General features: G+C 35.3%; 2 protein-coding genes and 1 pseudogene across 3 annotated transcripts; 2 read left to right on the top strand and 1 right to left on the bottom strand.

Moving 5' to 3' along the window:
* The first annotated feature begins 1751 nt into the window (after positions 1-1751).
* Positions 1752-8036, top strand: LOC127653399 (uncharacterized). Of its 2 annotated transcripts, none has more exons than XM_052140073.1 (9): positions 1752-2424; positions 3218-3341; positions 3488-3672; positions 3846-4000; positions 4090-4246; positions 4340-4433; positions 4537-4603; positions 6233-6318; positions 6421-8036. In XM_052140073.1, exons 1-9 carry the CDS (start codon positions 2361-2363, stop codon positions 7172-7174), a joined length of 1686 nt encoding a protein of 561 aa, XP_051996033.1. In that variant the 5' UTR covers positions 1752-2360; the 3' UTR covers positions 7175-8036. The 2 variants fall into 2 exon arrangements, with proteins under 2 accessions (XP_051996033.1, XP_051996034.1); XM_052140074.1 differs by having other exon boundaries at positions 1791-2424; positions 3506-3672.
* Positions 8037-9137: 1101 nt separating this feature from the next.
* Positions 9138-16603, top strand: nsmce1 (NSE1 homolog, SMC5-SMC6 complex component). Its single transcript, XM_052140131.1, has 8 exons — positions 9138-9232; positions 10992-11124; positions 11315-11436; positions 11562-11639; positions 11758-11904; positions 11993-12109; positions 15855-15981; positions 16081-16603. The coding sequence occupies exons 2-8, from the start codon at positions 11007-11009 to the stop codon at positions 16188-16190; spliced, it is 819 nt and encodes a 272-aa protein (XP_051996091.1). The 5' UTR covers positions 9138-9232; positions 10992-11006; the 3' UTR covers positions 16191-16603.
* A 126-nt stretch (positions 16604-16729) lies between these two features.
* LOC127653442 (lysine-specific demethylase 8-like) lies at positions 16730-20475 on the bottom strand (annotated as a pseudogene).
* Positions 20476-22239: the final 1764 nt, after the last annotated feature.

Below are 22239 nucleotides of genomic sequence, written 5' to 3'. Positions count from 1 at the left end.
ATAATAATCATGTGAGGGTGGATTATACAAAATCACAACATTAAAATTCATTTTTGTGGACATTATAACATTTAACACCAAAAATTCTAATCCAGCAGTATCTAGTTTCACTTCAGCGCATTTAAAAGTATCCTTAATATAAATCATGACTCCCCCTCCTCTTTGTGATGGTCTATCCTTTCTGTAACAACTATTACCAGGAACGTAAATCATGCATGTTGTTGTATTGGTAGACAACCAAGTTTCACTCAATGCTAAAAAGTCCAGGTTTGAGTTCATAAGCAGATGCTCAACTTAATCCCTCATTGATATAATACTTCAGATTTTCAGGTGCCCCCCTAATATACCTTGTGGTTTGAGTCTTGAATCCCAAATCAATCTGACATGGTTTACAGTCTGTAATAATTTAAACTGTTTCTGTGCAGCATGGTTGGTGGTTCCTTTTGTCTTTGAGTTTTCATAAAGTAACTGTTGTTTGTTTGTTTGCTTTACTCCAGACAACACATTATATTGTTCACAGATAAGGGATGGTTTAGACCAGGGGTAACCAACCCTGCTCCCTGAGTCCATTACAATAATCCACCCTGCTGGTGTTGAAAGCATGCACAAGTTTCTCTAGGTCTTGACTGGAAACAAAGCATCTAATTCTTGCAATATTTTCAGATGATAGTATGTTGATTTAGTTATTGCTTTGACATGACTACTGAAACTAAGATCTGACTCTAGAGACACACCAAGATTCCTGACTTGATTTTTAGTTGTTTGACCCCTAGTGTCAAGGTATGCATTCACCTTGAGAACTTCATCTTTGTTTCCAAACACAATGACTTCAGTTTTGTCTTTGTTTAACTGAAGAAAGTTTTGGCACATCCAACTGTTAACTTCATCAATGCATTGGCACAGGGAGTCAATGGGGCTGTAATCGTTAGGTGATAGGACTAAGTAGATCTGTGTGTCGTCTGCATAGCTGTGGTAAGCAATTTGGTTCTTTCTCATTATTTGGCTCATTGGGAGCATATACAGGATGAACAGGAGTGGCGCAAGAATTGAGCCTTGAGGGACTCCTGCTTGAAAATGACAGGCAGGTGTGTTGAAGCTAAACTCTGCAGGAAGGTAGCTCTCCAGGAGCAGGGTTGGCCATCCCTGGTTTAGACTCACCAAAACTCTGAATCAAGGACAGGACTAATACAGATCTCTGATGTTTCAAGCATGGGCATCAATCATCCTGTAAGATATCCAAGGGGAGTTTGGCCAAATACCCAACAGCTCCCAGCTTACACCCTGATGGTCCACTGATCTCTGAACCACAGTTCACACTCCAGCCTGGATTACACTTAGTCAATCCACCTAGTGATTCAGTTATATGTTTGTTGATGGTCCTGAATTCATCTGTATGTCACTGCTGAGCAGGAGAATAATCAGTAGAACCTTTGGGCCATACCATTTGCTTCTCTTGACATGCTGATAACTTTCTTTTCCTTGATGATGATTGTTTTGCCAGCAGGTAGAATAAATAATGTGGCTAAAAAAGTTCAGTTTTGGTCTATGAACCATGTGCATGAATTCAACAGATATACTCTTATGTTTCATTCCCAGTTGCACTGACACCAAAACCACGTGGACAAGCAGCCATATGCATCAAAACTCCTTATCTCTCTTTCCAACGTCCATCTTTGGCTGAAGATTTCTTTAGTGTTCATGAGCAATTGTTGAAATATACTGCAGGAAAAGGTTAAACAAAGGGGCAAGTGTGGAGCCTAACAAACCACTTGTATTGGATGAAGCTAAAAACCTGTGATACTTTCCTAAAAATCTTAAATCCTGTTCCGATGAAGGAAGAAGGAAACATCTTGGATGGCATGAGTTATCAGCAAATGTTCATTTTTGGGTGAGCTATTCCTTGAAGTAACCTTATATAACAAGGACCAAGCCCATTTCTTTCTTCTGATAGTTTTATGAGATTTTTCCATGGAATTCTGTATGCTTTCCCTTCCGCGTTAACGGACCAGTTCACGACGGACTCTCGTGTGACGTAGAAACAGAACGTGCTCGAACAGCGAATAAGAGCACAAGAATTGCATTTGTTCCAGGAAAGATCGTAATCAGACCCTGTTGCTCAATTCCATTTTGTCTAAAGGGAAGTGTCTTGTCTAGGGTGGGAGCTATTCGTTCGTGAGCTGAGTTCCGTGTGAAAGAGCACGTTGTATTTAAATACATAGACAGAAGTAGGAAATAGAGTAAATTACACTTCTATTTTGACGACACGGACAAGTCAACGGAATGACATATAAACTTATTTTTTAGTAGCCTACCAATTTGGCTGTATTTTTGGATTACTTTGTTTATAAAGCACGGGCACGATGTATTTCACAGCCTTTCGGTGTCAGATCGTTCTCCTGCTGCTCTGCCACGCACTTTGTCACGGTAAACTCTATACTTTTGTTTCGCTAACACTTTATATTTAAGTGCCAATGTTGTTACACATATTACATGTACATATAAGTAAATAGTAATTCTAGTAATATTAACATTATACTAGTAGTAGTAGTAGTGATTATACTAACAAAGTGCATTTACAAGCAGCTTCACAAAGTAATCATATTAGTTGTTTATCGTACTGACTCAATGTGGCTTTGTCAATATGAACAGCAAAATAGTCCCGATCCATGATATCATTAAATGCATTGTCTGAAGTTTGATTTTGAGGTAATTTTATCTCATATTTAACTATAATAAATGAAATTATATACATTTAGCAAATGTGTAGCTAATGAGAGTCCCCAAAGTTATCACATGAGACATGAAATAATTGTTTATCATTTTCAGTTTTGCTCAAGGTGATTAAAACACATTTTAATAACTGTCCAATAAATGAAATAATCATATTTAAGGTTGCCGGAGCTAAAGGCCCCGATAAAACAATGTGTTTTTTTATATATGTATATGTGTATATACGTATATGTGTGTGTGTATATATATATATGTGTGTATGTATTTATATAAAATCAATATTTTTTTTTTCCAATATTGTTACACTTTGTAACCAGGAAAAAAAGCTAATTTTCTTTTAGGTGAGTCTTTAGCCCCATTGCACCCTACTTGGGGTACATTAAAAGGAATGTAACAAATGTACCAAAAAGTAGCCTTCTGTAGGAAAAGTAATGGACATTAATTTGGTGTCTCTTTCTGTTTTACATTCATTATAAAAACATTCTAGAACCAGCAGAGGACGACTTGACCTGTTTCAATGACTATGAAACAGAAATAAAATGCAGTCTTTCTTACAATCTCATAAATTGCCCTGAATACAAGCTCAACATCAACCACAGTGTAGTAGATGAGTAAGTGCTTATATTTATTTTATTCTAAAGACATGAAGTTCCATTATAACTAGCTCATTATAAAGGTTTTTACATTACCTTTTTATCTGTCAATAGCCTAACTCAATTTACTGTTCAATGCAGTTCATTGAGAAGTTTTTTTCTAGTGGATTCTTATATTACAGGTTCAAGAATTATTCATGCATTTTTGAGAGAAGACATCACAATGCCAGTGTTTGTGAATGCAACTTGACAGTGACCGATGAGTTTGTACCATATGAGACCTTCTATTTTACACTTCTGGAAGGAGAGAATGTTTTATTAAAAAAAACATTTCATACTCAGGAGTTTAGTGAGTATGATCTTTGTCTATACTGTATGTTCATGTTAGTCTATTTACAAAAATAAATACTGTAGTATTTACCTGTTTGGTTGTTTTTAATTCAGTAATAAAAAGTAGACCTTACACATTGTTTTGATCTTTTATTGACACATCAATTACAAATGCCTTATCATTTTCTCCAGTCAAACCAAAAACTCCAGGTATCGTATCTGTGGAGAAGACCCCAAATGGAAATTTTAAAGTAACTTGGGACAACAAGTATGAAAATAAATGGAAGAGTTTTGTACAAAATTTGCAGATAGAGCTGACCTATGGTATCAAAGGAGAAAAAGACACAGTAAGGAAGATGATAGAAGAATGATGAACCATATTCACAGTATATGATAATATGTTTCAATGAAATAAAAAATCACTTTGTCCATACAGATGCCCAATAAGGTGATGAACCAAGTGGGATTCTATGAGATTGTAGGTAGAAATCTCAAGCCAAATGCCAACTACATTATGACAGCAAGAGCGAGCACAGAGTATAACAACCATCAGATAGTTAGTGACCAAAGCACACCATATGAGTTTACCACTTGTAAGTCTATATACTGTATATCAGTCTCAAATTAATCTCCACAGGTAAGGTATACACTTCAATTAACCTGATAAATCTTTCTGTGTTCAACAGCCTCATCCCTCAATGAAATCTTTAAAATAGTAATCCCAGGTGTATGTGTTGGTTTGATCATTATTATATTCATTATCTTCATCTGCTTTTTCAGGTAAGATCTCTATTTGACCTCTTTCCATTATTCTGTATTAAACCATTTAACAGTGCATATTTTCTTCTTGACAAATTCAGTTCTGAAACATTTTACTTTACAGAATCAAGAGGTTGTGGTGGGACAAGATCGTCAAGCCACAACTAGATCCTGACCTTGGAAAACAAAAGGTTAGAAAGAGTTATGAAATTTGTTTGGCTAACCATATTAATTCGCAGTAAAAATGAAAAGAGACTCAAGGCATCATTTGGGGTTTCTCAGATGCCACATTGGCAGACCTTCTGAAGATCCTTCAAGAACTCTCAAGAACTGTCTAGAGGCCCTTTCCCACCTATAGTCCTGTACTTTTAGTTTAGTTACTCTTTAGATGAGAACTCTTATTAGGAACAGAATGCCCGAGGATACTTTTCAGTTTAATTTGGATTGCCAAAAGTTACCACCAAAGTGATGTAATCTAGTATCGACCATTTTTCTTCTGACAAGGTTGGAATGCACTATTTAATATAAAAAAAACAACAACGGAATCAACAACACTGACAGAGGACCCGGGATCAGATTTACGCTTTTGTTAGGGCTGTTTTACATGAACTCCAAAAACGTAGCCATCTGCCTAATCAGTTAATGGTTTAAACAACCGCGTTTTTGGATGAATGGAGCTCTAAAGAAAACTGGTCTCTGAACAGTTTAAAAAGCACCTTATTTCATCCTACCTCCTTATACAGTCCCCCGAAGGCTGCATTTTCCAGTTTTTGGACGCGTCTCCCGAATACATTACACACACACACAAACATGTCAAACGGTTGATCCTCTTTGTATACTTTGTTGGTTTTAGTTTATTTCTATTAATGGAATTGTAAAATCCTCTTGAGTAGCATGTCCTGGGTTTTTCAAAATGTACAGGCTGCAGCACCTCCCACAGTCCCTATACACCCCCAAAGTACCTACTCCAAAGTAGGAGTTAAAAAAAAAAAAAATGGCTCAGAGAAACTGTAGTACCTTATGTGCGAAAGCAACAAAAAGTACTAATCCCAGGGGAAAGTACCTAAAACGGGCTTCAGTACTGCCAGTGGGAAAGGGCCTAATGGTTCCTTCAGTAACCCCATTATAAGGGAAAGGCTTTGAGGCACTTGAAATAGATCAAATTTCTTGAGTAAATAAATAGGATATTTGAGGCTTCTTTAAAGGTAATGTTCACCCCAAAAATAAAATTCTTGTAATTTACTCACCCACTCATGCCATCCCAGATGTGTGACTTACTTACTTCTACTGAACACAAATTAAGATTTTTGAAGGATATTTCAGCTCTGTAGGTCCATACAATATAAGTGAATGGTGACCAGAATTTTGAATCTCCAAAAGCATATAAAGGCTGCATAAAAGTAATCCATAAGACTCCAGTGGTTTAATCCATTGCTGCGTTTGAAACTGCATACTGTCACAGGACATGCTGTATTTGATTACGGACACACTTATCTGCTGGCAAAACGGTATGTTCTTTTAGGTTTGCATGCAAGTAGTATGAATAGATTAGAACATACTGCATCTGGGGACGTGGGCATCGTCTCGTGACCTGAATATATGACACTAGGAAGTGTAGACAAGCTTGAAATCATAAGCGTGAAGGAGACTGTCGTGAAAAAGTTTACATTTGGTCTGTTCTGCCAGTGTGACAGTTAAGGAACCCTAAATGGTGGTTTGTATATCTTTAAAAATAAATTACATTGTATCCTGGAATATAAATCTCAATTTGATTGTAATGTTGATCAAAATAAGTGCCATTTTTTTCCTTTGTTTCATAGGGTCACATGTTGCCTCCTTCCAATATGAAGTTCTCCCCTATCGTTGTTGAGATTCCAAAACTGGACGTCCAGGATGACAAGAAATGGTATGTTATCTGGGATCTGCTAAAACTTTGGAAACATGATAGACTTGTTTAAGTCTGATTCTGATTAATCAGCATATGCTTCTACATGTTTTCTTTCTACAGTCTGGCATTGCTCTCGGAAAATACAAATAATGAAAATAGTTTCAGTAGTGTTGAATCGACAGTGGATTATGGTCAGGCATGCTCCGTTATCCAGGATCAGAATAGGAACATGATTAAACTCACCATGCTTGCCCTACAAGCGGAACCATTGTTTAACTTCAACACTGTGATGCCAGTCAAGAGAGAACGCAACCATGCAAATAGAGATTCTGGTAATGGCTCGCGGTCATCGTTTTTCAGCAACAGCTCATATTTGGAATCATCAGCCCCGGATCATTCTTTATTCCTAGACCTAACTTCTGATCCTTCCTATCACTCTTACAAGTGGGAAGTTTCAAATCCGGTCAAGACCCAACTTAATTCTGCTGCTGTTGTTACAATGGAAGATGAATATCAGGACATAGGAAATACAAATCTTAAAAATATTAGCTCTGATTTTGATGAGAACTTTATCATAGATGATTTAACAACCTCTAAATATCCACTGTATCCTCCTCCTACTCCCCATGATGGTGGCATCACCCCAAGTGATAATGAATACCAGGATTTCCAAAGCTTATCGAAAAACACAGGAGGACAGTGGAGCTCAACCTCACAAGCTGAAATGGCACTTGGGGAGTGTGGAGCACTGAAAATCCCTCATTCCGTTTTGGAGACTGACCATACACCCACATCAGAACAAGAAAGTTCTTGGAAATCTTCTTTGCTTATCTCACCATGCATTCAAATAGACAATTCCTATCATTCTGTTTAACTGTGCAGTCAAAACAAATAGGCGGTAAATGGTTCATTCTTGTTGCACCATTTTTCTGTGTATTCACTACATTTGTTAATCTTACAATTAATTTTGATGAATCAATCATTTGAAAGTATGACCTGTGATAACTAATTGTGAGAACTAAAAATAAGGTAACCTTTTTCCACAACAAAGAACATTTTGTAAAATGTAATGGTTCCATAGAAGGTATGGATCTTTATGAAACCATACATGCTAATAACTTTTTACATGCATACATATATATATATATATATATATATATATATATTATTATTATTTTTTTTATTTTTTTACATTTTTTTTATCTTATAGCCATAAACTTGCACCTTGAACACTGTCAAAAATGCTTTAATCATGAAGCCATATGAAACATTTTAAAGTCACATTTGGTATGACATAAGGCTTTATTATAATGTCAGATGGTATCCTCCTCAGTATTAGAAAAAAAAGTTACCTGTATTTCATAACATTGAACAGGTACAGTTTGTATATACAGTGGGTTTAGGGTTGGATGACATTGTTATTTTTTTGTTGTTTGTTGTTGAGTATTTTAATATTGTCACTATTTTTTAACAGCAAATTGGTTAATATTCATATGTAGACTCAAACCTCTTGCAACAATTCTACAACAACTATGGAAAAAAAAAAAAGTATTGTATATAGCCAGTACATTTCTAACTATTCACACAGCATACTTGCCAACTTTTCACCATGACATTCTAACATAAGAAAACTAAAGCACTATTACCAAGGGAAAATTGGTGATATTAATGTAAATGATATACATGTTGTGGTTTTTGTGGTGATTCTTTTAGAGTAAAACTTCTGAATAGAAACACTTCATCTGAGTAGTTGAGTTTCTTTCCAAAGAAAATAACTGGTTAAGTCAGTGCTGTCTGACAATCTGTTTTATGTGCTACACGGCAAGAACAAGGAAGCTGTACAATTATTTGTTTCATTTTCACAAGGCACACAAGTCATATGCAATAGCATGTCAACATTTACAGTTGACAAAAGTGTTGTTCAAGGAAGTGAATCTAAATGGAGTTCTCCATTGGTCACAATGTAAAAGGTTACTGGAAAATTATATACAGTCAGCATGATGTAGATATATATATATATATTATATATTATTATTATTATTACTATTAAATACCATCTCTTCAAGTTAATGCAATATAAACAGCCATACAGTATGAAAGCTGTTGGTCTAGACAGATGTAACTATAAATTATCTTGAGATAGGCCTACTGTTCAGCTTACTAAGACACACTAAAATAGTTAATTTTATCTTGATTACATTTGTTTTTCTTTGCTTACTGCAAGTAAAAGACACAAGAGTAAGATCAATAATCATGTGTCTAAACAGACTTCCATCTGTCTCATTATTCCAGTCGGTCACTGAACTGGGGTCTAGAGACTGTCTCCTGTGTTTATATTCATGACCCACTTGTGGCACCATACTTGAATACAAAAACAGTTTTGTCTTTCATGAAATCATACCTGACATTGTGACTGCTACTGATTTTATTCTATTTTTTTTGATCTCAATCTTACAAAGTACAAATTAGCTTTGCTTGATATATTTACATTGCATTTTAATTAAAGTCAGAGTGTTATGAGGGCAACTGCAAACCTTTGAACACTGACTACATCTCAAATGAAATGAGTGTATAGCTCTGTTCATTATGTGGTATCAATCATGTTGAAAAATGATCCATTTGTAATGTTATGTAGGCAGGAGCAAGGACGAGATGATGAATTGAAGAACCCAAGAGCCATGCTTATTTACAAAGTTGAATAAAAATGTGAAATCCTAACCCAAATATATTAAAACAAAGCATTTAATAAACAGGTTAACAAGACAATAAACACATGAACCAATGAAAAGACAAGACTAATAAACATGACACATGACAGTCACGTAACAAGATGGGTGATGGCAGTCTGCAATTTCAGCTTGCCACGTGACCGGAAGTATTGTGTCTGGTGGGACTGCTCGATTGTTGTCGACGACATCGCGGCGGTAAACAGGTAATGTCAGAAGCTTCACTCCACTGCAATAATTTCGGTCAGATTACGATGTCGGTCTCTGAATGTTGTTTAGTCATATGCATTATGCATGTTTCATGCCGTTACATCTTACACCGTGTATAATAGAATTGAGGATCTCTTCTAACTAGCAATATTTCCGTACATATATTCATTGATTTTGCGTGTATATCAACAATTCCCTTTAACCACTAAGTAGTTATACAAAGGCTGTAGTTATTTACAGACAGTCCCATCTAGTACAATCGTTAACGTTAGCACGCGGTTAAAGCTATAAACGACGTAAATCAGAATGATGAGCCATTGAAATAAAGAGTCATCTGAGCCAACTAGATCTTAAAAATGAACTAGCTGTACCCTTCCTTGATAAACAACCACTGGTCACGTGCAATTTTGGCTAAGTAAGGAACCCGAAATATGTCGCCATTTACTGTCAGCTAAAGAGGCTGGGAACCATATAAGAATGACAAAAAAATAAATAAATGAATCCACACCCGAGGTGTTCATTCACAAAATTGCCTTTACACCGGTTCAGGTGTGCATTAATTTTCAATAATTCATCAGTCTGGAGTCAATTAATCCACTTATGCCAAGATGACCACATGCGTTTATCTCATACATGTGTTTATCCCCAAAGTGCTCTTGCGTGTAGAACTACTTCCATATGGCATCATTTCAAGGAATATCTCACCCAAAAAAGGAAAATTCTGTCATTGTTTACCCACCTCATGCTGTTTCAAACCAGTTGTATTTATTTGGGAACTCTTAAAATAAGGTTCCATTTGTTAACATCATTTAAAATCATTAGTTAACCTGTCCAAACAATGAACAATACTTATACAGCATTTATTAATCTTTATTAATTAAAGGATTAGTTTAGTGAAATATATACACAGGGTTATTTACAATTTGCAACCGTTACCCCAAGTGTCCAAACAATCCAAAGGTAAGCATTAATTACAATAAAATATTTACACACTGTACATCCAATATTTACGATTTTATCTCAATATTTACACTATGTACATCCACACTGAAGATGAGGAGGAAAAGGAACTAATTAGTAAAACCAAAACATCCAATCTTCTTAATCTTTTTGATCTATAAACCTACCTAAAGCAAAAAGAAAATGTAGAAACAAAAATCTTCAACGTCCATGACGTCGTGCCTAAACTATACTAACTAACCAAACAAAAAAATACAGTGGGTGGCACTTGCCCCTTACCAGCTGTGTTTAGACAGCAAAATGTTCTAAGTGTGCATAATGTATCACGTGACATAACTTGCCTATTACAGAAACCGAGGGGAGAAAAAAAAACACTCCAAAAGAAACAACACACCAACGTCACATAGGGACGTAATAAGGCTAGTGAGGGATTTTAAATGCCAAGTTACAAAAAAAAGACCAAAAAGCACATTGATTCAGCCTTCGATCTCATTTTGAGTTTTAGGGGTGAACTATTCATTAAAATGATCTTGCTTAGAAATTGCCTAGGCTGTCTTGTTAAAAAGTGTCCATTTGTAAAGAGCATGGTAAGGTGATACACTTCCTAAGATTATCTGTTTAATAGTGATTAACCTACAGTTTTACTTAAACTCAAGCTGACTTAATATTTGAATATTCATATTGAAAGGTAAATCATTTTCTTAGCATAATCAAATGTTTGCCCAGTATTAACAAGTTTGTTTTTTATTAAAAAAAAAATTAAAAAAAATATATATATATATATATATTTTCCAGCTTAGAGGAAGTAGAATGTCGCGACCAATGGGAGAAAGTCACAAGCGCTTCTTACAGACCATGATGAGCAATGGAATTATCAGTGCTTCACAGGCCAAAGCCCTACACAAACACTGTTGTGAGACCCATGGAGGTATGCAAAACCCCCACTGACTATATGTTATAGCATTTAATTACACTCAGTTCTGTCTGATTATGATTTATGTTTTGTAGCCTAATATTTATTCAGCACTACAAGCAAAATGTGTACAATTATTTCAAACATATGTGTAATACCTATATGTCAAGCCCTTTTTAATTTAGCATTTATCTTCCATTTATAGCACACTATACGCAAGATAGACTAGATGAATTCATTGATGTCATCAATGCTCATCTTCAGCCCATGTTTATGCACATCAGAAAGGGCATGTCTGAAGAGGACGGACTGCAGTATTATGCATTGGTTTGTTAGAATCTTCATGCACATCTAAATATGTATTTTTTGCTGCTGTTTACTGAATTGATAGTGTATGATATAATTTGTTTGTTTGAATTCAACTGAAATGACAAGTATTTTCTGTAATTCAGGTAAACATAACAGAGACTGACATAACAAGAATGGCGTCTGATTATGCAGACAATGAACTGGAATTGTTCAGGAAAACGGTAAATGTTTTTTCACAGCAAAGTAAATACTGTATGTAATCAGACTACTCTGAAACTGATCTCAGGAAAATCATAGATGTTAATTAGTTTTAATTAATATTTTTTTGTGCCTATTCAGATGGATCTGATCGTAGACTCTGAGAGCGGTTCTGCATCCTCCACCGATATTTTAAATAGTGCCGACACCCTCCAGACAAAGAAACTGAAGAAAAAAGAAACTGAGCATGTCTTAAACAAATTTGTCCAGGACAAATGGTTAAATGAGGTACATTTTAGACTATTTGCTTTTTGATTGTATTGGAATTTGTTTTGTAAAAAAAAAGATATATTAAAAATCACCCATGCTACTTTAGAAACATGGTGAATACACTCTGAGTGTTCGCTGCCTCATGGAAATGGAGCAGTATATGCGTACAATCTACCAGGATCTCATGAAAGTGTGTTACGTGTGCCACAACATTGCCCTGCAGGTAAGTAGTACATGCACACAGTTAAGGTCACAAACCATCTAGGCAATGAAGAACTTTCATTTATTAAAGATATTCAGGCTTTAGAGGCTTTTTCCTTAATGTAACACCAATAAATAAAAGCTTGCTTAAAGTGTGTTGAATGTGCTGTCACTTCATATGTAACATATGCAGTATTTAAATATTACTTACGCTTGAGCTCGAAAGTAAAAAGGTCCCATGCAGAATCTGTAAGAAGTTTAGCATTGTGTTAACGAGGGATTGAAAGGTTTAATACCGCCCTGAAGAAGCTTCATAACAGATATTATATTACATTTCAAAAGACAAAATTATTTGGGCTGTATGTAAATTGCTTAAATCTTTTTAACGCATTAACCGTAAAGTTTTATGTGATTAATCGCAATTAATCATGATACATTTACATTTAAGAGCTATGCTACATAAGAAAATATTGTTATTGGAGAATGTTGAATACAATTTTTAATATTTAAATATTTTAAAATATCTAAAAACAGCCTACTTAAAAACAAGATACATTTATCTGAGAAGCAATATTTAAGATATTTAGACTTGTTTTTAGAGAATATGTGGAAAACAAGACAAAAACTTTTGATTACAATAGATTTTTTGCAGTGAATTTTTACTGAATTAAACTTAATAAAAAGTTGTATTTTTCCTTGGAATTCAGTGAATGCCATTTAGAGATTTTTAAAAGATGATTTTATCCTCTTTAATACAACATTTTATGTCTAGGCCCAAGCTGAATAGCCGGTTAAGAGTTAATGATTAATCGTTGCAATAATCATTAGATTATCAAAATAATTGTTAGTTGCAGTCCTAAAATATAATACATTTACCATTGAATTATTATTAGTAGTAATACAGTGAATATTACATTACTATAGAGTATTGATATATTTCTGTCCATTTCTTCAATTAAATTGAGCTTTTATTTTGACGAAGCCTTTATTTTGAATTTTGTTGTGTTTTGATGGTAGCTTTTCAGTCTGGAAAAGCATGTTGCTACGTGAACGTAAATGCTGCTATTGAATTAAATAAGTATGTACTCTGATTTGTTCACTCTCATCTGCTACAAACAGAACGCTCGATGCTCATAACAGTGATTTCAGAGTATGAGCCAAGGAGGAGCTTTAATAAGTACCTGAACCAGCGCCGGCACAACACTGTCTCCACACATTCACAAGTGCTTACATTTGAAGCGTGCTGCACAAGCAAATTAAATCACAGCTTTTGCGGTTAAATAATCTCAATAGGAAATAATGCGATTTTAATTTGTGCACTGAATGTTTATGTAACGATATTCGTATGTCAGATGGTATCTGAGCATTCCGATACGAGTGCGGTATCGGAACCGATTCTGATACCAGTATTGGGATATCTCTAATTGGAAGACATTATATAGCCTGTTTTTCTCCCACACCTGGCTCTTCGCTTGTGGGTGAAGTCTCCATTCTCCATACAGTCGGGGTTGGGTTGTAACGGAATACATGCAATGTACGTATTTAAAATATATAAGTAACCGTATTCCACGACAGTTACAATTTAAATCATTGGTATTTAGAATACAGAAACTATTTTGATTACTGAAGAGATTATTTTGCATTTTATTTTCATTTGTTTCATATAATATTTAGTCCTTTCAGATGGAAAACATTTATACAGATAAATGATGCAATCCAAAGTGCATTTGAACAGTGGTGAAACACTTTCTTATGATGTGTTACATTCATACAAGCAGACAGAGAAGTAAGTTTGGAGCAGAAGAAATAGAAATAAACCTTGTGTAAATAGTCAGCTTTACGCTAGATAAAATGTTATTTCTAGCCATTTTATATGCACGTTACCAGACACGATCATATGTTTTTATCAAGAAAATTCACGTTGGATCATAATTTCTTTTTTTCTACTATGACCTATATTAGGGCAAAAATAATATTCTTGATGATATCAAAAAATCCTTAAAACAAGATCAATTTGATTTATCTTGTTTGAGAAACAACACTGCATATGACATTTGTTTTTCAGAGAATGTATTTTTAATGTGTATTTTGTCTTACTGTACTAGCAGAGTTTTATAGTCAAAACAAGTGAAAAAATCTACCAGTGCTGAAGAAGTAATTCAAAGTATTTTGAGTACGTTACTGACTTTGAGTAATCTAACGAAATATGATACAAATGACATTTTACAGCATGTATTCTGTAATGTTTATTGGAAAAGTAACCCCCCAACACTGTGTACAGTACATCCTCTGTTATGTTGCACGTGTGCACTGCTCCACACAACTAGTTTCTGTGCAGTCGAGTCACGTGTATATCCTTAAAATGTATATATATGCCAGTTTTAGCCACAGGAATTGGGGAAAAATCATTAGTGAAGTTTCAGGATGTGCAATAACCGGATACTGCATTAATAGCATAATTTTTTTAACGTGTTAAATAATACATTTTTAATAGCGGAAATTAACAATTAACCCTAACCCACGTTATCCCAAAATGTATATGCCTCAACCTCATGTTTTGCCTCCTTGAGCATCAATGACTGCTTGCAGCATTTTGTAATAGTTGTGTATGTGTTGCAAAGCTGGATTCTATAATTTCTGAACTGCTGTTAAGAACTAAAAAATGTAATAAATGCAAGGGAACCAAAGAGTTTTCATTACCTTGAAACGTTTTGTCAAGAAAAGTGGGACTGCCCAGGACAAACCACGTACTCGTGCACAACCATCACAAAAGGATTTAGTCAGTGATGCTAGCAGAAGCAACACATAGGTAACATTTTTACAGGATAATCTTGTAAAATTTATGTCAAACACACTGAAATACCGGGAAAACAGGTTGTCTGATTTACTAAATCATATTACTTGTGATCTCCAAAATTGTGTTACTCTTATAAACTTGTTTTCTTTGCTTTCAATTAATGTTATTCTCTAAACTGTGCACATAATGTAGGGTGAATATGAACCAATAAAGTATGTTCAACAATATGGGCAAGGAGATTTGTTGTTTCATGCATGCTTTGCATGGGATGCAGAGAGTAACATTTTTGAAATTGAGTTATTTTATGGTTTTTTTTGTTGCAATATGTGAAAAGTAACTCACTTAATATTGTTTAATGTTATTATTTTGGGATTTGGAACCAATTCTGTTACGTTGGGTTACCAATATGTTGAAGAGTGTAGATTTTTCTTGAGAACGAGTACAAACGCAGTTCTCAGGGAGCAATTATTACTAAGTATTTAGCACGCTAATGTATGAAATTGCTAGCTAAAAGTTAGCTTAATGGGACACACAAATATTATGTAAAACTGAGGAAATGATTTAAGTTAGGGACACAGTATAAAATCACTTTGAGGCTACTTAATTGGGTCATTTAAAATAACTTTATATTCCATTATGTTAAAATTACATAAATTAGGCTTCCTGACAAAGAATTAATGAGTTAAGCAAAGAGGGAAAAAATATGTTGATGCAACTGGAACCAAATATACATGATTAAATTATGTAAATTCAAAGCATTTTTAGTGCAGTTTCATCTGGGCAGTATTAAATAAAGCCATTTTTATGATCCCTCTTATTTTAATGTTAAACATCTTTCAGATTCTGAAAGGGATTGAACATTAATGAGCAGAATATGTGTCAGATGTTGTCTCATGACATTTTCAGACATGGTGTTTGTGTATGGGGAAACTGCATACAACAAATTGCATGTTTTTTTTTTTAAACGCAGTGCCAAATGTGTGACAGTCCGACCTGTGGAATCAAGATGCACCTCCCGTGTGTTGCTAGATATTTTAAAGGACGAAGTGACCCTCATTGCCCCTCATGCAATGATTTCTGGCCTCATGAGATTCCAGGTGAATTGTTTTACCTCTAAGATTGCTCCACTAATCCTAGATGTGTAAAAATATTTAAACAAGTTTTGTAATCTTCCTCTCTTGTTCCTTAATTTGCAGAAATACAGCGTCCTCAGTCACAGAGTTCACAAAGTCAGTCTTCATCAGCCAAAGAGAACACGGCTCCCACACCATCCACATCAGCAACACGGCGTTCCAGAAGGTCCTAATCTCAAAGTTTACCCTGCAGATTCAACTCTGCAGCTGGGCTTTTGACTCGTTATGAGGATTATTCAAGTGCATTCAATTTTTTTAAATGTATTGTCTATTATTAAAGAAGTTATTAAATATGTTTGTTTCTAAATGTCACAGTATAAGTTTGATTCCATATCAAACTGCTTACTCGCTCTCTTGTACTGGACCATTTGTAGACTAAAATATTCAGCATGTTTTTTACTACCTCCAAGTTGATAGGTGGAGATTCTGAAAAAAAGCACTCTCAATTCATACAGTAAATCCTTGCAAAGGGCTATTGTAAAAGATTCAAGTATAGATTGTTTAAAATAAGTCAGTTCCTCAAGCTGTTATCAAAGATTCAAATGTTTCAATTTTATTCTGTTTGCAGAGCGCCATGTAATGTAATTGCATGTTTTTTTTAATACATTTATTAAGGTATGGTCTGGACATTTATTGATTTTCTAGTTACTGAAACTGTTCATACCAGACAACCTTAACTTAAATTTGTAAGATTTTAAGCTGTTTTAGTTTGTATACATATCAAGACCACCAAAAACTAACGGAAAAGCTGAGCTTGAGAGAGTGCACATAATGCCAGTGCTGAACAGGGATAAAAAGCACATCCCCAGGCCGGAGCACACACTCCTGATATGAGGCTTTAGGGAAGTCTGGGAACTTTACCAGGTCTGGATTCTCCACCTCCACCTAATTGTCATCACACATGATTGAAAATTGAAATTCTAAGTGAACATTGGGGTGTCATTTACTTGAACTATTTGATCAAAAGTAAGGTATGACGAGAAGCAATCCGTGTTTTACCTGACTGGTGTTATGCAGAAGCTGAGACTGATGTGGATACAATTTTTTTGTTTCCTTTGGACCGTAGAGACGGATACATTTACTCCCAACCACCTGCAATTTAAAAAAGCCCTGCTTGAAAACTATGGTCAAATACCAAATTAACATTTAGATTTTTGGGTTTACCTGTGCCAAAAAGTTTTGTTGAGAATCCTGTTGGAGAGGAGACACCGTGCCCCCAGGCCCAAACCAGGCATTAATTGTAATGTCATCTTCATTTCCTTCTCCAAGACAACAATAGTCAGGGATACGAATATCTTCTTTCAACTCTGGAACCTAACAGAAGAGTATTATCCAAATCTACTGCTTTAAAACGGCAAAAACAAACCCTTTTCAATTGGATTCTGCTTGTATTGTTATGAGACAATATGATTAGTTTTGTTCTGGAGACAAAAACTGTTAATGTACATAAACTGTAAAATTAACATGTTTAAAATGCGATTTCTTAAGAGTTTTGAAATGAATTTGGGCGTAACAATTATGGTGAATAGTGGAGCTTGAGCTTAGATTGAGGACAGATACAGTTTAAGATTGTTATACAATACATTGCTTTACTCGTTGAAGAATTAGCATGCATTCAACATGTTAGCATTCACTGTAATACCTAGATAGGTCCCCCCACTTGGAAATATTTAAGCCAAATTTACATGGTAATTTTAAGTTCAGAAAAAGTGTTACATTTAAAGTTGTGCCATTAAAATGTACCGGTAAATTAATTTTTCATTGTCCTTGTTCATTGTACATATTACATGTATTGACTGTAGTAATAACAGTCAATTATCATTATTACCAGCAACTAACCCTAAACCTATAGTAAGTACATGATGTTAACTAGTAATAATCATTAATTAATTGCACTGCAACAAGGACACTAAAATAAAGTGTAACCAAATTACCTTAAGTTAAAATCAAGTAACATGTGTAGTTCAAAATCTGAAAGTTCAATTAACTTAAACTTGGGAGTTTATTAACTTGAAAAATTTGATGTAACTAATTTACAATTTTTTTTTTTAGTTCTACGAACTTATTAGGGTTTACAGTGAATAGAAAGACAATTCTGATATAATGATTGGTAGGCGTTATGAAATATAAAGTCAGAGGGATGCTGGAAGAATCATCACAGGTGTGAGCGAAGCAGCCGCTTATACATGCATATCCTTTGGATATGATAGAAAGGCCTAGATGAACAAGCGCTTCCGGAACTTGTGTTTGAAAATGAATTTAAATATAACTTAAATTGTAATTGTAAATTTTATATTTATAGATTTTTTGATTGTTGTTACATACAAACATGAGACATTGAAACCTGCACTGTTGTTTTTGTAAATGCTCTTTTGTAAGTTGTGTTTTCGAAAACACGTTTAACATTTTACATTTGTGCCCCATAACTCTTCTAGCATAACTGGAGATCCAGTTTTGCATTGCATTCACAATGGGACTGAAAGTCATTGACTGAGACATTAGGGTTAACTGACCGGATCAAAAAATTGATGCTGAGCCAGATATCCCACTCCTTCCTCCCCCTATAAAAAAATAAATCAGACTTTACGTTCACCTTGGGCAACATAACATTAGATCTTCTTTTAAAATTAAGCATCTTACTGTTCCCATTATGTAGCGGTCTATGAACTCATTCACTGTAATGAGCTTCTGTGACCACTCTTCATCCGTGTACTTGGATCCCAATTCAATAGGCACTGTCCGGCAGCCAGCGACAGATCTCAAATAGTCTATGCTTAGAGAGAGTGAACAGTAGATGACAGAAAGATGTTATAGGGGAGGAAATTTCTTAAAATGTGTAAAACCAAAATTGCATGTGTTAACAGTACCTCCATGGATGCTCTGTGAAGGCTGGCCAGTGGCCAATGATTCCCTCTATAATGACAGGCCTTTGAGGATCCAGGAAATCTGATCTGAAGCGCTCCATAGATGGACACTGAATCCTAGGCACAGCTTGTGCCGGGCTTATAACAGGCTCAGACACATGTTCCTGTTTCATTTTCTGTTTAGAAAAGTTTTGTAAAGGAAAATAATGTATACATGCATATCGTGAAATAAACAATAAAGAAATTACATTACAACAAGTAGCACTACATGATTTAGGCAAGTATGTTCCTGGAAGAACATCCTCAGAGCAAATCCTTTTATTATCCTAACCATAACCTCAATGCCTAACCCTAAATCTAAGGGAAATGATTGGTTCATGGGAAACAAGAATGTTGTAACACCAGCCATGAGACAAACCCTAAATCAACTCTAGATCCGTAACCTTAAAATCTGATTGTTTGATTGGAATGTTGCTCCAGGTCCAGGAACATTTCCTGCTTGGGTAAATCACGATAGGCCATAACTGTTTACTTAAGGGTAAAAACAACTTGAAAAAAAAAAAAAAACATCATGAATTTTAGGCTATGTGGAATTAACTTTTATGGTTTTAGGCTCTAATAAAAGTTATTATAAGTAACAGTATTTGTTTTTATGCATGTTGTTTTTTTGTTGCATTTAACTGGTTCAAACACACTAGGCAAACTATAGATGTAACACTTTTACTCTGGGGTAAAAACAGCATAAAACACCATGCTATATTTACAAGGAATCTGTCATAGAAATTATTTTAGGCTTATCGCAAAGACGACTTCAGAAGGGATGACTTCACCTTTGAACATGGTTCTTTACTCTTCACCTGGTTAGGATTCTTCATTTTCATGTTATTCCTTAAGATACCTACAAGTCTTTGCAGAATATTGTCCATGATAACTGCCCCCATTAACAAACCCATATAACATGTCTGAATGGCCTCTTTAATGTTGGCTTGAGATGTATTTCCATGACATAAACTTAAGACTTGGAATAAGCAGCCATATGAGTAAACCCTTCTCCACTCTTTGTCCACAGCTCTCCATGTCCCAGTGTTAAGCTTCTCCCAGGAATATTCTATAATGATCTGAGCTCTTTCAGCAGAAACTGGGCAATCTGGTGCACTGTACAGCTGATCTCTGACCAGTTCAAGAACCTTCAACACACTTGGTTCAATCTTGTCGCTGAACTAAAAAAGAAACTCTGCCACTGTCGCGGGCAAAACAGCACGCACATCAGTCCAGACGTGAGCCATGAGAGGAAGGAACTTCTAAAGATCACCTGTTACTGATATCTTCTAAGAAGTCATCATAACAATAATCTAATTCATTGACAGACAATAAACTACCTAACTATGTGGAATTGAAATAAGTAGCTGATGAATCATTTACACGTTATAAATCCATAACTGACGGTTTAAAAGCGAATTGCACACAACCAGACACAATTATTTCTACAAATAATAGATTACACAATAATCTACAATTATATGAAACAACCGTTAATATGAGTGAATATCATCACTTGTGTCTACAACGATAGACACAAGTAGTACACATGAAGTTGTATTGCGCCTCATTTAAATGTTCCTCTAGAAACAGATTAGAAGTATAAAGTTCCGCTTCGGTTCAGTTGTATGCCGTTTTTATTATCTGTCAATTCGTTATTAACGTCATGTCAGTCATTGCACTTTCGAGTAGAATAAAAATCCAACAAAGAAAGAAAGAAAAAAAGAAAGAAAGATAGAAAGAAGAGAGAGAGAGAGAGAAACAAAGAAATAAATTTATCTTTACTAAATTCAAATCTTTCTCCCATAATCTCTTGAGAGAAGATGAAGCTCTGTCCCCCTGACTCTCAATTAGCTGGGAGTAATGCACTGATGCCTCATGACCCTTTCCAAAAGCAGTAATCACCTCTCCCAAAGTATCTGTGGATTTATGGGTTGCACTCCCAAAAACAATACAGAGCAGGTGGCGCAGCTGTAAATACCCATTAAACTGAGATCTGGGAATCCCAAAATGATGAACCAAATTCTCAAAAGATCTCAACACTCCACTCTCATATAGGTCACCAAGTGTAGTAACCCCCCTCACAATCCACTCTGACCAGCAGAAAGACTTATAATATGTAATTTAGGGCTCTGCCATATGCTCGAGGTAACATTGAAATAAATGTTCAAATTAAACAATCTGGACACTTTTGTCCAAACCACGTGCAAATGCGAGATAGCAGGGTGTGACTTAACTTCTCCGGTTAGTTTCATATAAAGGCTTTGCAATGTAGAAATAGGGGCAAGGATTTCCTGTTCAATACGAAACCAGGGAGGGGCTCTCTCAGGTGGAATCGACCAATGAGCCAAATGTCTGAGACCGAATGCATAATAATAAAACAAAATCTTGGGTAGACCTAGCCCACCTTTGTCAGTCGACCAATGTAACTTGTTGAAATTTAATCTGGGACATTTACCATTCCAAATAAAGGACTTCGCTATGATATCAAATTGCTTGAAATAAGAGAGGGGGACATCTACAGGGAGAGATTGTTGCAGATAGTTGAATTTTGGAATACAATTCATTTTAATAACATTAACCTTCCCATTCATAGATAAATGTAATGAAGCCCACCTACTCACATCACTCGAAAACCTTTTTATTAAAGGGTCGAAATTAACTCAACTAAATCACACAAATTAGCTTTGAATAAAAAGCCCAAATACTTAATGCCCTGTTTGGGCCACTGGAAGGTGCCTGGCTGAAAATCCTTTACTGGGCAGTACTCTGTCAGAGCCAGAGCTTCGGATTTACACCAAGTGACTCTGTAACCTGAGAACTTAGAAAAGGAATGAATGATTCTGTGGAGGCAAGGCATAGATCTAGTGGGGTCGGAAACGGATAATAAAATATAATCTGCGTAAAGCAGATGCTTATGTGCCAGAACTCTGGAAAATCATCTTGCCTTATCGCTGCTGCCAATGGTCCAGGGCAATAATGGGGAAAGAGGGCAATCCTGCCGGGTGCCCCTATCCAGAATATAATAATCTGAATTTAATCAATTTGTTTGTACCGCCACTACAAGGCATCTATAAAGTAACTTAATCCATTCAATATAAGTATTCCCGAATATTTCCAAAATCTTAAAAAGATAATCCCATTCTACCATATCAAACGTTAAGTGAGATGGTAGCAACCGGAGTTTGATCATTCACCACTGACCACATTATATTGATGAAATGCCTCATATTATCAGAAGAGCTGTGACCCTGAATAAATACCACCTGATCTGTATAAGAGATGTCATATCTTTACTTAATCGGTTAGCCAGAATTTC

The sequence above is a fragment of the Xyrauchen texanus genome, chromosome 12 (assembly GCF_025860055.1).
Source record: "Xyrauchen texanus isolate HMW12.3.18 chromosome 12, RBS_HiC_50CHRs, whole genome shotgun sequence".
NCBI classification, from domain to species: domain Eukaryota; kingdom Metazoa; phylum Chordata; class Actinopteri; order Cypriniformes; family Catostomidae; genus Xyrauchen; species Xyrauchen texanus.
Note: the sequence above shows the minus strand (reverse complement) of the source record. Positions and strands in the feature narration are given on the sequence as shown.